We start from the raw sequence: 17850 nt of genomic DNA on the forward strand, positions 1-17850 counted from the left end.
TTCACTCGTCCAAGCAGCCTGTCCACATCCTCGGGGGTAACAGATTGGAATTGATCCCACACAACTTGACTAGACAGGACTCTAGCACTCTCCCGCCCCGGCCCTGCTCCCACGGTGGAGTCTACCTCTTCTCGAATCTGAGTGACTTTAAACTTTGCAAAGTCATTGCAGGAGATCATGCGGCCCGTACTGGGCCCTGATGGAGCAGGTGGTTCCGCTAAATTGCGAACCACCTGAAAGAGTTTCCTGCTGCTGTTTTCTGCAGATGCAATAGAGGCGGTGAAGAAAGTCTTCTTCGCCGTCGCTATCGCCACTTGGTAGGCTCGACATTGAGCTCTAACCCGTGTCCGGTCAGATTCAGAATGGGTTATCCACCACCAGTGCTCTAGCCGTCTCAACGATTGTTTCATTGCCCTCAGATCCGTGGAAAACCACGGGGCTCTCCGGGCTCCATGCAATCGGAGAGGGCACTTTGGAGCCAAACAGTCAATAGCCCTGGTTAACTCCACATTCCAGCGGGCCACCAGGGAATCAGCTGAAAGGCCATCAACATGGGATAAAACATCTCCTACCACTCTCTGGAAACCATTTGGATCCATTAAGTAGCAGGGGCGGACCATCTGAATTGGTCCCACCTCCCTGCAGAGGGGAAGGGTCGCGGAGAAGTCCAGTTGCACCAGGAAGTGATCTGACCATTAATTAGGTCGATTAGTCTGTTTAAAACTTCTAAAAAACTTCTGACTAATTGGGCAATGCATTTTTTTAAAAAAAGAAGTTAATACAGAACATTGGGGGGGGGGTGTCAGGTCGTGCAGTTTTCTGAAAAACCTTGCTTTTTACCTTACAGTAAGAGAGAAGTCCTCTAATGGTATAGCAGCATGCATAATCTAAACTAAACGATACTGCTTTATTCATATGTCAATTAATCAACTAATACACAAATCATTGTTAAATATGGTGCCTTGTATCATTTATAAAGAACAGGTTTGGCAGGCCCCTACCTGTATGCATGCTTATGCAGAAGGAAGTACCAGTTGCGTTCTGTGGGGCTTACATCTAAGAAGCCTGAATGCAAATCTTTTACTGTAATATGAGCTGTAAGCCTTACTTGAGATTTGTAGCCTGTTCCTAAGCATGTTTGGTTGCCGATCGAAAGGTCGGCGGTTCGAATCCCTGCGGCGGGGTGCGCTCCCGCTGCTCGGTCCCAGCGCCTGCCAACCTAGCAGTTCGAAAGCACCTCCGGGTGCAAGTAGATAAATAGGGACCGCTTACCAGCGGGAAGGTAAACGGCGTTTCCGTGTGCGGCTCTGGCTCTGGCTCTGGCCAGAGCAGCGATGTCACGCTGGCCACGTGACCCGGAAGTGTCTCCGGACAGCGCTGGCCCCTGGCCTCTTAAGTGAGATGGGCGCACAACCCCAGAGTCTGGCAAGACTGGCCCGTACGGGCAGGGGTACCTTTACCTTTACCTTTTAGCCCCATTAAAGTGGGTTCTCCAACCACCAGGTAGCTATGCGTAGGTCAGTGCTTAATTCTGAGTCCTCATAAAATCATAAAATTGTAGGGTTAGAAGGAACCCTGGGGATCATCTAGTTCTAATCCAACCCCCTGCAACGCAGGAATAAAAAGCTGTCCCATACAGGGATCGAACCTGCAACCTCAATATTATCAGCACCACACTCTGAAGTGTGCTTGCAACTGTAGTCTGATCCTAAACAGCTAGTTATCTTTAAGCACATTCTTTCAGAGAATTCTAGGCACAGTAGTCAGAATTCTCAGCAAATCTTAACAAACTACAGTGCCCAGAATTCCTTGTGCTGGGGGTCAGGAGATGCTTCAAATATAGTGTGCATACTGTACGGCTTTATAATCTTTCTGTTCTTTGTCCTCACAGCTACCCTGCAATTGAGGCTTGTTCCAGGTTCTTTACTTTCAGTTCCTAGTGCCTTATTCATTTCAGAGGTTCAGATGAAGTTCACAGAACCCTTTATGCCCACAGAACATATGCTCTTGAGCCATCCCTACCGTTCCCTGAAATATTGTGCCTTTATTTGCCAACAGAATGTATGCCCCCACAGCTTTGTTTCAGCTCAAGCAGAGACTCCCTGGGAATTTCTCTTGCAATTTCTCAGTAAAGAAGGAGTTAAAGAACTGTGTGTTTAAAAGAAGCTTGGGGGCCCCCAGTCATCACCATTCATGTCACTCAGATACCCTATGAGATACCCTGTTGGTGCATTTGGCTCAAAACTTCAAATAAGGGGGGGACCAACCAAACACACAACATTTCTACCCCCATCTTTTTAGCCCCAAATGGGTCCCTGAGGTGATGTCCAGATTTTAAAATCTCATTTTTATTGCAGTTTAAAAAACACGATACATAAACAGTAAAAACAGTGCATAAACAACTGGGTCAGTTTAAAAAGAATTGCCACAGCAGGAGGTTTACAGATTAAAATCAAAGAATAAAAAAAGTCTATGTGGCACTCCTCAGACAGTGGCATAGTAAGTCTGTTTGAGATGCTGTGTGGGTCTAGTCCATGTATCCCATATCCAGGTTTCTGAATACAGCTAGATTACAGTAACAGGTAATAAGGTTGGAATTTAGTAATAGTGTTGTAATTAAGCATGAGTAGAGTTTTGATATTGAAATCCAAGCTATCAGTAGCCTATCTTGTCTTAGTGCTACTGATAAATAGCTTACTCATACCCACGGGTGAGCTCCCCACTGTCTTAATTAGGCATGCAACTTATCAGCAAGTTGAATTTATGCCTCTTAAAACATGGAAACTTGTTAAAGCCAGATGCAGACATAAGCAGTTAAAAAAATGCAAATGCTAAATTTATGGTGGTTCAACTCCCAAAGGGAGCTAAATGCTCCGAGCCTGTTTGGTATGAAAGTGTCGCCCAGCTGGGGGGTGGGATGCGAACGTCAGTGTTCTTGCACTTGGACCATCATTGATGCAATGAGGTTAAATGGCTCAGCTGCACCATAAACCTGAACTGTGCGAGTGGGTGGAGACAGGATATGGTGCAGAAAGGACGTGGGAGGGAGTAGGTCAGCAGTCTAACCATAAAACCAGGATAAGGAATGCATCTTCATCATTATAATATACTCCGGGGTGCTACAAAAAGCAAAGCAGCGGTTTGGGTCCTTAAGACGTAATCCAAAACACTGCTGGGGTAATACTTTTCTTAAGCCAACCAAAATGTCACAAGATAGTGTGGTAAACTTTCGAGTTCTCCAGAACCCTTCATCAGGGCGACAAAAATGGAGGAAGCTAGTGATAAAGGTTGCAACTGGACTTTCAATTGAGGCTATGATATGGAGGCTTCAGGTTGTACCAAGGCCTACTAGGAGAGAGAAAAATAAAATGGCTAATTTCTCATTTCTGAAAATACAAAAGCCAAGTGCTGCCCTGGTCTATCTCCTTACCTAGGCAAAACTACAACTGTGTTCTGATAGGCAGAAGCTATCAATCTTCCTTTTATTTGAATTACAATGGAGGTTGTTCCAAAGGCATAAGAACCTAACATAAGAACAATTTGCAAGTGGGTAGCTCCGATGTCCAAATCTAGGACTTACATTTTAAGATGTGTAGCTCCTCTCAAGCACATGCACACTACAGACATACTAGAACAAGGACTTGGGAGCCTGGTGCCCACCATATGTTGCTGGACTACAACTCCAGTCATCCTTGACATTGGCCATCTTTGCTGGGTCTCCTGGGAGTTGGAGTCCAACAACACCTGGAAGGTCAAAGGTTCCATATTCCAGTATTAGAACCTTGAATTGAGCTGTAAGATGAAGAGGTCTGTAGCACTTAATTTTTGCCTCTACACGAAAGTACAATTCCCAGGATTTGAGGGTGGAGTGGTTTACTCCATAGTAATTCAAACTTGTAGTATAGGCATACGCTGTCCCTTCTCTATCCCATTTTTCTTTCTTTTTTTAAACAATTGTTGCAGGACCCACTTTAGGTGAAGGCATTTCTGGGGCTTTAATAAATTGTGCACACTGGTCTTTTGAATATTTACTTGGAAATAAATTGCACTATGTTAAGTGGGACTTACTTCCACATAAAAACAGAGACTTTGGGTTCCTTCAATGTTAAGACATTTGTTAGTTTTTTTAAGGTGCTACAAAATGAAAGTTAGTCTTGCAACAGATCTATTATGGCTGCCCCTCTGTCTTTATTTGGTCAGGACCAGAGACTGAAGTAGGTTTTTATTTTGTTTACTGACAAGCATTAATAGAGTCCAGGGTGGTGGCTTGTAACAGAATAAAACTATAAAAATAAAATAAATGTAAATCCTGTAAGACACTGAAACAATTTTAAACCGGCTGGTTAGTCACATCTAAGTACATGTGCATAGCAGTCTCAAGGCTTTAGTGTTCATCACACTTGTATGGAAACAAGGCCCATCCATTTCAAAGGAATTTATGTGCAAGTAAATATGCTAGGTCTTGACTCCTCTGGCCCTGTAAGAATGGTTTAAATCTAGTGCTGACCTGTGAATCACTTGGCAAGTCTTTCTTGTATACCGTCTGGCTCTTTACAAACTGGGGGGGGGGGGCTAGGATGTGGAGATCTATCCTGAGGTTCTGTGCAAGGAAGTTGTCTTGCAGAAACAGGAGCACCTGCTGCTACTTTATCCCTGCCTCTTATCTCCTTCAGGCTTCAGGGAGTCTGCTCTAGCTTCTTTAAGAGATAGGCACACCACATCAGCTACTTTGCAGACACTCCAGAGAAGACTAGTAAAGGTAAAAATGCCTTTCAAAATAATAAAGCATAAATAAATATGGAAGGAAGGCAGGTTATTTACATGACTTATTGCACTCCCAGATTTTATCACAGCTCCTTTAATTTGTTCCTTTGTTTGCTTGGGGATGCAGTTTAGTTCCTTGTTTAGGAATTTTGACTTCCTCCTCCTAGTTTACCTATAATAGCAAAATAGTCAGAAAGGAGGCTTTGCCTCATTATGCTTAAGAATGCAGGGAGCGTTCAGACTTCCAAGTAAACTGAGGAGGAAAAAAACGTTCCCCACCTTGACATTTAATTGCTAAACTTCAGAAGCGCTGAACCTCTGCTCCTTAACAGTCCAATATTGCACTCCATCTCATCTAAGTTGACTGCCAAGTGCATTATCTCTTGCACCGGTGCAAGCCAGTTCTTCTCCTAGTCTCCCATCTATTTGCTATCCCACCATTCACTTCGTATAGGTAAAGGTAAAGGGACCCCTGACCATTAGGTCCAGGCGTGGCCGACTCTGGGGTTGCGGCGCTCATCTCGCTTTACTGGCCGAGGGAGCCGGTGTACAGCTTCCGGGTCATGTGGCCAGCATAACCAAGCCGCTTCTGGCGAACCAGAGCAGTGCACAAAAACGCCATTTACCTTCCCGCCGGAGTGGTACCTATTTATATACTTGCACTTTGACGTGCTTTCGAACTGCTAGGTTGGCAGGAGCAGGGACCGAGCAACGGGAGCTCACCCCGTCGCAGGGATTCGAACCACCAACCTTCTGATCGGCAAGTCCTAGGCTCTGTGGTTTAACCCACAGCGCCACCTGCGTCCCACCTCACTTCGTATACTTGGCACTAATTTTTGGCCTAGTTTCTATCAGTGTTCCTGCAACATCTGTGCTTCCTCGCAAGCTGTGTTTGCCATCTTGTCACATGCCTCGTAGGCCCAGAGAGAGAGAGAGATCATTGGTTACAGATAGGGCTGTGTTGTCAGGGCCTCTGCATTTAGAGGCTGTTGGTGGGGACAGAGCATGCCAGCGATAGCATATGGGTTAGCGACGTGTGACAAATATCCACATTCCTTCTTTGTACACGGAAATGAATGTTAAGGCTGCTTCTCATGGGGCTGCTAGTTTTGTGTTACAAGTCAACGCTCAAGTTCAGTGTTCTTATGAGTTCAAGACCTGAGAGTGGGGATGGAAAACCAGATAACTTTACTACTCCCAAATTCAGATGGATTCCAACTGTTGCTTGGGTGCCCTGGCTATTGAATGGAGTTTTATTCCTTGAGAGCTCTCTCCTCCCCAAATCCTGGAGCAATCCTAGAGGGGGTGCGGCACTCTGAGCACGAAACATTTCTGCTGATTAAGACATGCCCCCACTGCTAATAACCACCGTGTTGCCAAACCACGGCTGTAGCCAGGATTTATGCATGGGGGGGGGGGGGAGCAGGACGCCCACCCGTCACCATCCTCTGCCTGGCTCTGTGCAGATCTGGAACGAAATGTCTCAACAACGGTTGTTTTAAATGTCTTTCTTTTGACCCAGTGTGCACTGAAAAATCTGTCAACGTCTTTCTACAATGTGTACTTTTAGTTAAGTGTTTTGATTTACTTGCTTGATTTAGGGGGGCAGTTCCTCCCCCGGCTACGCCCATTTCCCACAGGATATAAAAGGTGAATTTAGAAGGAACGCCAGCTGTTTCCTTTCGGGGGTTGGTTGTTTTTTTTTGGGGGGGGGAGAGAGATAAAGTGCTGCTTTGCTCGGTCGAATCGCAGCTTGCATTAAAAAAACAAAACAAAAAACCAACCCTGCATTTCCCCCGCTCCCGCCTCTACTTTTGGGGCACGCGCGCGCACGCACACAAAACCCCACCACAACTCTAGAAACCCCCAAGCCGAGCAGCCTTGCATAGGAGCCTTACCAGCCCAAGTCTATGAGGACCGTCTTAAGCAAACCTGCAGGAAGAGGAGGAAGAGGTCGCGCGCTGCGTGCAAAGCAGCCCGAAGCCTCCCCATTGGCCCTCCGTTCTGTGCACGGCGAGCGGGCAGAGGGGGCGGTTCCGTGGGCGTGGTCTTTTAACGGGGACCCCGCCCAACCTAACTCCCCTGGCCAATGACCGGCATCCTCCGTGCGGGGTCCCGCCCCTAGCGCGTTGAAAAGGGGACCCCGTGCCAGGGGCGTCCCGCGGGCGGCTCAGTCGCGGCGGCGGAGGCGGCGAGAGAGGGGTTGCAGCCGGGCGCTCGGGAAGCTGCTGGCGCGGCCACCTCGCCCGCGGAGCTTGGAAGGTGGCGGGGTTGGTCCATGGCGGCAGGCACCTCCTCGTGTTGCCGGGGCGGGCTGCAGCCGCTCAGGGCCACCGTCCCCTTCCAGCTGCAGCACCGTCGAGGCGGAGATGGGGGCCGGGCAGGTAACGGGGGGGCGGGGGCGTCCGTTAAACGAGACCTGGCTAGGCCTAACTCCGTGGTGGGGGGGGGGAGGGACAGGGTAGGTAGCCGCTTCAGGGGGCAACAGGTTTGGGGCCGTAGGTGGGCAAGCAAGCAAGCAAACAGTGAAGAAGGGGAATAAAACCGGTAAGTTCGAGGTGGGGGGGTAGAAAGAGGGTAGAAAGTGTTTCTGAGGGCTGTTGGGGGGGGGGCTGAGCAGCTGGGTGGGGTGCAGTAGAGAGGAGTAGGTAAGGTGGGGGAGCCATGTTGGAGAAAGGGGGGCATGAGGGCAAGTGATGGGTTCGGGGATTGGGGGGGCTGAGAAAGCAATGGATGCGAATTGCTATTAAAATAATGTGCAAAGAAGGCGAGGGGGGTTGAGGTAGTTTCTGAGGTAGTCGGGCAATTATTAAATTTGTATGCGGCCCTTCATCTGAGGGCAATTGGTCTGTGGAGTTGAAGGGGCGAAGGTTAAGTCGAGGGAGCGCAGGGTATGAACAATGAGGGGACCCCCCTCCCCCCAGTTTACAGCTGACAATAAGCTTATTAAGCATGATTGAGTTCAGGCAATCTGCAGGGACCCAAGTTGCTGGGTTGGAACAGGCAGCAAAAACTCCAGGAGAGATTCTCCCATCAAGAAAATGTAAAGTAATGCATATTGGGATGAACCAACACATACACCCCTCATAAAATCATGTCTACATATTATACTGTTGGTGCTTGGCTTGGCTGTGTCCACACCAAAAAGCTCCCTTGAAAAAGGCCTACCCTTCGAGTGTTGGAGAAGGCTAAAACACAACGTTGGAGATTAATAGGCTGCAAGTATCATTGTTGCCATATGATGTGGCCACGCTTTGGAATGCAGCCAGAGTTGTATTATTTTGAAGGGAAAAAAGAGACGTTGCACAGCTGAAAGAAGGCTCAGAAAAGAGCAGCTTAAAACAACGTGGGTGTGGAGGAAGAAGGTGGGCTGTGCTGTTTGGGGTGGGGTGGGGGTTCCCTGGAGCTGCTTGCATTGCAGGCTGGAGCTCTGTTTGTGGCCCAAGTTAGGATACCTATATGGGAGAAGGTATGAAAATATGTATATACAGTGAAGAAATGGGATGGGTCAAATTTTGGATGGGAGCGTAGAAGAAAAAAAAGGGATCAGCTTCTAGAGGGGGAGCCATAATAGCCTGCTGCAACAAAAACGAGTTGTAGCATCTTTTTTTTAGAGGACTAATAATTGATGGAGGTGCTGCAGGTGGAACCAAGCAGGTTCAGGTCTCGGAGGGAATATTTAGTGGCTTTCCTGGGCTGTGAAAATGGAGGCTGCTTGAACAGGTGGGGATTTGTAAAAACATTTGCAAATGGTCTTGGAACAGAGGAAGCTATAGGGCAGGTCAAACAGTGGGTGTGGAAAAGTTAGGCCGAGATCAGTGAGGAGCAGTGGCAGCTGAGGGCTTCTGTGTTGTGAAATGGTGGGAGCAGCAAGCACCTGGGGAGGGATGTGGAAGTAATGGGGGCAGCAGTAGCAGGGTGTTTTGCTACGTATTCGGTGTACTTGGCTATGATAAATGGCTAAGGAACACGGTAGGAGCTTAATGTAGGTAGGACAGGAGAAGGATTTATTCTGGGGAAATGGGGGGGGGTAGGACAGAACATTGACAGAGATGGGGAGTAGTGGTGCCCCATTATAACACTCTTTCCCCTCTCTGCTGCACTTTGATTTCATTGCTATGATATGCTACCACCTCCTTTCTCTGCAAGGTTTTTTCTTTTTGGGGGGGGCGGGGGAGGCAACTGTATCTGGGTCATCTTGATTTAGCACCAGCCAGTTCGTGGCCAGTCTTCCTTTGCAGACAAAATGGTTAGCCTATTCAGGTGATTCTGTACATAACAGCAAAAAGCAGGAGCTAAAGCTGTCGGCGCATTTACATGATGGATTGATCAGAAGTTGGAAACAGATAAGGATGTGCCTGTGCCTGTGGCAACCTCAGTCTCTTGCTGTTCCCCTCCTCTAAATTCTTCTCTAAGGCGTATAGACGCTGTGTGCTTGTGCTTTGGGAAGCTGGGCTTCTCTTATTCTGTGGGGAGCTTGGCTTGGCTTACTGATCTTCCTTTACTTCTCTTGTGGTTTGCTTGACTTACTGTTTTAAAGAATAGAAAGCCATGCCTGTTTAATCTTAGGGTGAGTACCTAGTGCCAGATCATATGTACCTGTTGCAGTTCATATGTACCTAACACCTTATGAAAGCTCCCATAAAGGAGACTGAACTGTGAAAATAAAGCATTAACAGTTGTTCGTTCAGATTGTATTCTTGTAGGAATATGTGTTTTTTCCAGGCCTATCCCGAAGAGTACGCCAGAACACTTCATAGTGCTGTGTTGTTTTTTATAAGTTGAGGAAACAGTGCATTTTGAGTGAAGTCTTTTCACCTCTGCACATTTTAGTCTTAGAATCTGTTGCTCAGCTTGCTGGCAAAGGAGTGAAGTTCTTTCAGGGAGCTCTGTTTTGATGTAGTAGCTGAGGCTCTGCAAGGCTGTATTAGCTGTCACATCAAACCATTGATCCAGCTTTTGGATGCTTTTTTTTTTTTTTTTTTTGAACTTTGCAGTTATCTCTAACAGTAAGACATGTCAGTGAAGGTGGATCTGATCACAACAGAGTCGCCTTTTGACCAGTTTGGTGGATGTGCATCTTATTGGAGAAACTGCTAAACTCTTTATTTACCACTTAATTGGTGGGGTTTTGTTTTATGATGTTGGGAATTAATAACACTCTGAGGTCGGCAGCTGTCCCATCATTAGTTGACAAATGCATTATTTTCAGTTGCCAAAGACATAACCATAATGAAATCAGTAGAGTGCAATGTTATGGCCAGACTCCATAAGAAATTGCCCCAATTTCTGGCCTAGCTGCTCTTCATTAAAGGTGTACCTTTATATCTATTTTATTAGTGTATTGATGCCAATGTTTTCCTTTGAAAATATTGAAACCCATCCTAATAAGATGTTTGATTAATAAAAAAAGGATTGCATTCTTCCATTTCCCCTTTTGAAAGGAGCGTATCTTTTTTACTTTGTGAATCACCTAAAGGAGCTAATGGTGAGATCTGAACTGAAGGAATTCAATCCCAGTGTTAAAAAGTAAGGCTGTGTGTGCTGTGGGACAAGACTGAATAACTCCTTAGTGCCTTATTTTGAGCAGCTGACGCACATCACAGCCATGTTCTCTCTGTCCTAGCAAGGGGGTGTTCTGTAAAAACACCCTCTGTTCCCTAGTAATTCCTTTCAGACCCTGCACTACACACAGAGAAACTCTTCCTAGAGAGAAAGTATTTCCCCCTCTGGTGGACAAAGGCATCCTGGGGACCCTCATGTAACAACATTCCTATCAGCAAAATGGCTGGAGTTCAGGGCATGTGTTTGCCAGCTCAAAGGGGAATACAGAAGTGTAGATTTCACTTGTGTTTTGTGTACATAATACAAGCTGAGTGTGTTTAAATAAGGAACCGAGAGCTCAGGGTCAGATGATGCTTGATGCCAGGAGATTTGAGTGTTTGCACCCAGATCTGCAGAAACTCACAAAAGCGGGGCGGGGGGGGGGGAGAGGTTACTACTTGAGAAGCAAAAAGGATATGCAGTGGAGATATTGCATTCCTGCTTTGCTCTTTAAATTGCCCCCCTCCCACGCACGTTTCTGCAAGATCGTGGCAGATCCAAGTTTAAACACACGCATGCTTCTGTTTTCTATTACCAGCGCAACCAATGGAAAACGGAGAATTGCTCCAGAGATCCCACAAGGCATTAGCAGCGTTGTAAGATTTAGATCCCCTCAAGGCTGCTTATCAAAATTAGGAGGCTGGGAAATGCCATCTATTTTCAGTGAGACCTGATCCCTTAGATCCCATTTTCTCTTTCATTATCCAGTTCCGACTCTGGTACTAGTTAGGACCGAGGTGTGTTTTTTGTGTTCCATTTTTAAAAAAAATACTACCTGGTAACAGAGGGCCTTGACAAATGACTCCCATTTGCAGAAAGTAGTTATTGCCGTGCCAGGGAAAGTACACGCAGTGCCTTAGAGGCATGCGAATTTATATTTCAGGCTGAGTGGGTAGAATGAAAGGACTACGAGATGGCAAGGCAGGTAATAGGCTCGCATGCAGAGGTGGTTGGGTTCCCCCCCAAAAAAAGGAGTTCTCAGCCTGCTTTGCATAGGATGTGTGCTCTCATGGCACCTGGGCAGAGGAGGTGGATGGAGCAGAATTAATATCAATAATCTTCCCTGTGGTGGTGAATACAGTGGGCACAGCCTGTGCTTTTTCTTTCTCTTTGGGGCAAAGGGAAGTGGGCGTGAGAAAAATCCCCTTGACATCTGCCACCAAGCTGCTCTGCCGCCACCCTGCCTTCCTCATCTTTAGGGAGCCTGCGGTGGGTGGTTACAGAGAAAGCACATTCACCCTGCAGCCCCTTGTGCCACAGCTCCTGCGGAAATGATGAGCTAGCTCTGAGCTCAGCATTCTGCCTCCTTGGTTACACACGTGTTGGGTGACACAGTTCAGCCTTGCACACTATGTGAAAATGATGCTTCCGGCTTCTGTTCAAACTGGCAGCTAGCCCCCAATCCTGGTGCTCGCACAACCCTGGCAACGGGCCCAGAAGCACTAAAATCTTGTAAGGCTGTGGTAGTAGTGGTTATTCCCCCGGTTAGGTGGTTAGCAATCCTAAAGTTATTGAAGAGCACAAGAATGGAAAGGAGGAGGAAGAAACCTCAGTCCTGTTTTCATTTGGAGATGGTTGGCAGTGGAATCGTGGGAGGATTATCACCAGTGTTTGCTTAAGGTGCCAAATGGCTCCTTAAACCAGGGTTACAGTTGCCAGAATGGATTGTCTAGTTGCAATTTTTGGGGTCAGGCGGCTCGAAAGTCATATTTTTCAATATGGCTCTTTGGCACCTGGAATTCTGATTGTGCAGAACAAAATATAGCAGAATTCTTCTACAGGGTGTGCTGCTAGTGTGTGAAAACGGTCACGATCCAAGGATCCCTTGGCATGCACCCCCAGATGGCACCCGGGCATCTTCACTTGGCCTGAAGTGGCTGATCGGCAGGTGCAAAATGCACCTGGTAAATTTTGAACGCTGGATGCACATGAACAGAAAAGCGGCTACCAAGAGAAGGCAGGTAGCAGTGGAAGGACTGTTGCTGGCTGGAGATGGATAGCAACCTTAGATTCCCCAGCCTTGCTCTGCTGCACCTGGAAAACACCACCAAACAACACCACCAGCCCTTCCCATCAAGAGCAAGAACCCGGCCACTTCCATAGCTTGAGCCTACTCATTTGGAAACACAGCAAGCTGCTGTCAGTGGGGCAACCCCAAAGGGTAAGAGACTGTCCCTTTGGGTCGCTTCTTCGTGGAGTGATTTGTTGTAGATGGACTTACTGAGACATTGGACCAGCTGGGATGGGGATATGAGTTAACTTGGCTGCTAAGTGAGAGGTGGAATGCTCTGTAGCTCTGTCTGTGTGGCTGGTAGGTGCTTTGTGGTTTTGTTGTTTAATATTGTTGCGATTAACCTGTATTCATAGGTTGAACCCTTGAACCAAAAAAGCAGCAGGTAAATAAACCGTAGAATAACAAGTTGGCCCCAAGGAAGACAAGATCCACTATGGTTTGATAACAGTTCTTGCCACAGAACTGCATCACCCGGCTCGAGTTTTTTTCATATCACATGTTTCAACAGGCGCTAAAAGGTTTATCACGGAGGCAAGAGCAAAGTAAGGAAATTACAAATGTACATTTGTATCTGGCAATCAAATCCATGCACAATAGGTAAGTATTGTCAGTTATGTCCTATTATCGCAGGGCAAACAACTCAAGGTTATGTAAGCCCTGTTGAGTCACCTTTTCGTTTCGTTTTCTTATTTACCTCTTCTTAAAACGATCACCCCATCTTCATTAATACAGTATCCTGCAAACACAACAGCAACAGAGGGTTGTTACCATCTTCTAACCCATCAAGACACTGGCTGGAATATATTGGAGCAAAAGTAGAAGGAGGCAAGTTATTCTCTCCTTTAAAAAAGAAAAAGGCTTTCAGCCAAAGTTTTCATATTGTGTGTGTGTGTGTGTGTGTGTGTGTGTGTGTGTGTGTGTTTTACCACCTAGGAAATTCAGCTGTTCGCGCCTCTTTCCACCAACGGCTCATGCCACCTCGTTTTATTTAAGACATATGCACCGCTTTCTGCTATAAATAGTACAAAAGGCTGCTTGCAAATACCAAGGATAAAAATGGTGCCTGATGCCTATGTGAAAGATTCCCTCCTTGTTACCTTCTCTTCAGCCTCTCTGGGCCAGGCGGTTCCCCTGTCCCTGTGCTTTGAGGGAGGTTGCTCCAGAGAACTTGAGAGCAGAATGCTCTGCAGTTACCAGATGCCCATCGCCAGATGACAAATGCATCTCTTCAGCTGCCAAAAGCCCTGAACCATAATAAAATCAGTGGAGTGCTCCATTAGGGCCAGATTATAGAGGAGCAACTCCGGGGTTTGGCACAATTATGGCCTGGCTGCAGCATCAAACGGTTAATATGCCCATCTTCCCTAATATGCAGAGACACTTTCTCTCCCCCCCCCCCCCCAAAAAAAACCCTTCAGTTGATCTTCCAATTCACTTTCAGCAGGAGTGTTGATTTCAGCATTGCATGGTGGTCTCTTTCTCTCGTACTCCACAATTAGGATGTTTATGAACGGTTTTTTAGCATTGCAGCAAGCTCAGTCGGTGGCTGAGGGCCAGGCAACAAGTTTCTGATGGTTATATATGAGGTCTGGTGGCTGCCATTGCAGTCTCTCGATCCATACAGTTGCTGGGACTTGTCCCTTCAAGAGAAGAAGCATAGGTCCAGAGTGTGACCCACTGGCACCTCCACCATGCGTCTGGCATCGCGGCTGCAGGATAGGGGCCTGTTGTAGGGCGTGGCCTTCTTTGGCTGATTATAAAATGCATTCTGGGGTGGGGGGGCAGAAGAATCCCTTATTGCTGCTTGCCTAGGGTCTCCTTGGGTGCAAAGTAGGCAGCAGTGGTACAAAGTGCTGTAGGTGAGCAGGCCGAGAATGCTAGCATGCAACAGAGCTGCACCCACAGTGCTGCCCTGCATGCAGTGTGTCTGCGCTCCCAAGTGGGAAGGTTTCATTGTCTCCATAAGCAGCCTTAACACACTGTGGTACTGGGATTGTGGGGCCCAACTGCATGTTTCTTGTAAACACAACAAAAGGCAGGTGGAGGTTCTCCCTCCATCTCACAGAAGCATGAGGAGCAGGAAGAGTTGTAATGATGTATTGGAGGACAGGTGCCCTTTCTGTGCATACACCACTTTACTGCTAAGATAACCTGCTAAGATAACCTTTACTGCTAAGATAACCTTTCTGTGCATACACCACTTTACTGCTAAGTCCCCCTCGGCTCCTTTGGGTGTCTGTGTTTGAAATTAGCCAGGAGCCAGGGGCATTTTCCACCTGACTGTCACTTGTGAAGATCTCTGGGCACCAGGTTGACGCCTGACATCTCCAACATCTGGAGGTGCATGTCTGGAGATAACTGGATCTGGACTGTTTTCACACACTAATAGCCCATCCTGTAGAATTCTTTCAGTTATATTTTATTTGCACAATCAGAATGAATTTCAGGAACCAGAATGCTTTTTCTGTGCAGCCTGAGCAGGAGCAGTGCACAATCTTACAGTTCATTGTTGCAGCTTGTCTTCACTTACCCCACCCTACTGCCCTGCTCAGTTGTGAAGAATATTCTTACATTATGAATGGTCTGTGTCACCATTAAGGGGGGGAAAACCCCAGAAGAAATAGGATGATATATATTTGGACTGTCCCCAGATAAAGTTCTCAAGGTTCTTAACCCAGCTCAAGGTTGTCATCTGAACTAGCAAGATGTCAGCCAGTCCGTCATTTGAAAAATAAGACTTGAGTTGTTGTGCCCCCAAAATGGCAACTAGACATTCTGTTTTGGCAACTGCAAGCTCTGTTTAAGGAGCGATTTGGCCCCTAGCTTTTATATTGTATCTGAGTTTTTAATACTATGGAAGAAAAACTACGTTTTAGGGCAGGGTAATTTAAATTGAAGTAGTAGTGAGTGGTTATTTCCCCCTAGGGATCTCCACTGGCATGCTCTCATAAGATGCACATGTGTCTAGCATCAGTGGGGGGAATCCAGATGTTACTGAACTGCATCTCTCAGCACCCCAGGCCTTGCTGGTGGGGGCTGATGGGAGCTGGAGTCCAGCAGCATCTGGAGGATGAAGGACTCCCCACTCCTGGTGTAGCATGTCGTTCTGCTCCTGGCCTCTTCTTCAAGAGCAAAGTTACTCTCTTTCTTTACCCATTAGATATCTAAACATGAAACAGACGGGCAGGGCGTGGCAGTGGCAGCTGCCTGTTGCTGGTGCATTTGATTCCGAGAAGGCACTTAATTGTGGAGTGGATGCTAACGAAAGCCATGATTTCAGTCCTGGTCTCGTTCTCTTACCAAGCTGGAAAATGTGATGCTTGCTTCGGTCTAAGTTGAGTAAAACTGCCGTGTGAGCCACCAGCTAATTCCTCTCAGTTCTGTAAACTGGAAAAAAAAAATCTGTCAACTTTTCCTGCGTTTGAGGTCCAGGTTGCTCGTTTCTATGCCTTTAGTACCCTCTCGTGTATCGTGGTGGGGTGGGGGGAGCCAAGCAGTCTTGCATGGCATCATCGCTGCACAGATGGCTTAAATCTGGCATTCTGACAGCCTTTAAATGCAGAGCTGAGATCCTGATGGGGCATTTGTGCCGGAACAGTAGAGATTAGTCACCGCTTAATGGAAACAGTTCTGTGGAAGCTGACATACAAACTGCTAACATAGGTTGTGCTTCTGAGCAGACAGGATCTTGCTAGTCTTGGTAGAGGAGGATTCACCCTGCAGGTAGTGTGCTTGAGAGTTATCCTCCTCTGCCCCACCCCAAGAACCTCACCCCAGGGGGATGCTGTTGGCATAGTTTATTCTCCCCATTAAAGGTGCTTATGTCTCGAGCTTCTCCGTCCAGTAGTAACTTCCCCCTGCTGCCTGGATATATGGGGTGTGGGTGGGCTGTGGCTCCTCAAGAAGACCTCTGCACATGTTCAGAAAGTAGGCATTCCAAAGTGCATTGCCAACCTTAGTCCTCTTGACCTCCACTCTTAAGTGTAAGCCCTGGCTGGTGAATTTTACCAATTGCTTCCATTAATGTACTGTTCTCTCTCTCTTTCTCTGCCGAAGCACTCAAGGCTTTGAAATAATGGACTGCAAGCTCAGAGGCATGTCACAAGAGGGGCATAAGGAAATCCAGGCACCAGCTTTTCCATAACATTACCCATGTTTCTTGCTGGAGACTGGCTATCTCATCCCTTTTGCTGATTTAGCTGGGTGCAATTACTGTTTGATGGAGTAAGTTCTAAGAGGGGGAGAATCCAAAGGACTGTTGGACCCAGGCAAACCAATGGAGGGTGGTGGAAGAAGCACCACTGTTTTCTCCATGCTGCTTTTGGCTCCAGGAGAGCAGTGTGGTCACTTAGGGTTTCCCCCATGTGCCCAGTGGTCATTCTTGCTTGCCACAGTTTGGGCCACTCAGTGCCACTATCTGGAGGAGAGAAGGCTTTCTCCCCACCCGCCCAGTGCCGGAACTCTGGATTTCTGGGAGCAAAATGGAATTGGTGGGAGTAGTTTGGGCCAGAAGACTTGAGGCTTCTACCCAGATATTGTCTAAGCAGTTAAAATGCAGCAGCAGAATCTACCGGTCCCTGCTTGCTAATCGGCTGATAAGAAAGTAGGTTATGGAAACTAGCAAAGCAGAGGCTTCGGAACAGACATGAGCGGTAGTTGGCAGTCATCCCCTTCTCAACCAGGGCAAAGGGAGCATTTCTCTTTGGCTTGCAGCACATTGTGGTGATATTTCACTTTTCAGGAACTTGCTGTTACAAAAAACCGAGGTGACTCATCCATCTGACGCTGGGGGTTTTCATTGGAACCTCTCCGCCAAATAGTTTCCTTGCAGCCTAGGTGCTGTGCACCAGTCCAAGAGCAGAGAGGGAAACCACTGTTTTGGTTTTTTTTGGAAGCACCAGGCATGTTGGCTAGTTAGGGTGTGTGTGTGTGTGTGTGTGTGTGTGTGTGTGTGTGTGTAGGGCTGGGGGTTGCTGGTTAGTTGGTTGGTCAGTCGGGATGCTGCTTGCCAAATAGAGCAAACTGGGCGTATTCTTGGCCGGGTGGAAATGTTTGGATGCCGAAGGACAAAAATTCCACTTTGCGTCGTCGGTGTGGGTGGATGGAGCTGATGGAAGAGAGCTTTTATATTGTGAACAACTGCTGGCTCTTCTCCTGCCTAGCAAAGAATGGAAAATAAGAGTGTCTCTACTATGAGCTGGATGTTTTAGCTACTGGGCCTAGTGGAACTGTAAGCAGTAGGATACGTGCCTGGGTGGAGGGGAGAACCCAGAGCAGGCTTACCCAAACTTGGGTCTTCAGCTGTTTTCCAACTACAATCATCCCTGACCCACTGGTCTTGCCAGGTAGGGGAGTTGTAGTCCAAAAACAGCTGGAGAGACAAGTTTGGGAAACACTGATCTAGAGTATCTTCCTACCCCCATCCCCCCAAAAAACTGGTGCTCTCCTATTAGCCTTGACTATTGCCC

At 47.2% G+C, this 17850-nt stretch overlaps 1 protein-coding gene across 2 annotated transcripts in view; it reads left to right on the forward strand.

Annotated features, from left to right (window-relative positions):
• Positions 1 to 6931: 6931 nt before the first annotated feature.
• FAM117A (family with sequence similarity 117 member A) overlaps positions 6932 to 17850 on the forward strand; it is a 39617-nt gene continuing 28698 nt past the window's right edge. The window contains exon 1 of one of the 2 annotated variants that reach the window (XM_079949824.1): positions 6932 to 7148. In XM_079949824.1, coding sequence (XP_079805950.1) covers positions 7043 to 7148 — 106 coding nt within the window. In that variant the 5' untranslated portion in view covers positions 6932 to 7042. Of the gene's footprint in view, positions 7149 to 12924; positions 12980 to 17850 lie in introns of those variants that run through there. The other variant, XM_079949825.1, reaches the window with a different exon arrangement.

The sequence above is a fragment of the Podarcis cretensis genome (assembly GCF_951804945.1).
Source record: "Podarcis cretensis genome assembly, chromosome: 13".
NCBI classification, from domain to species: Eukaryota; Metazoa; Chordata; class Lepidosauria; order Squamata; family Lacertidae; genus Podarcis; species Podarcis cretensis.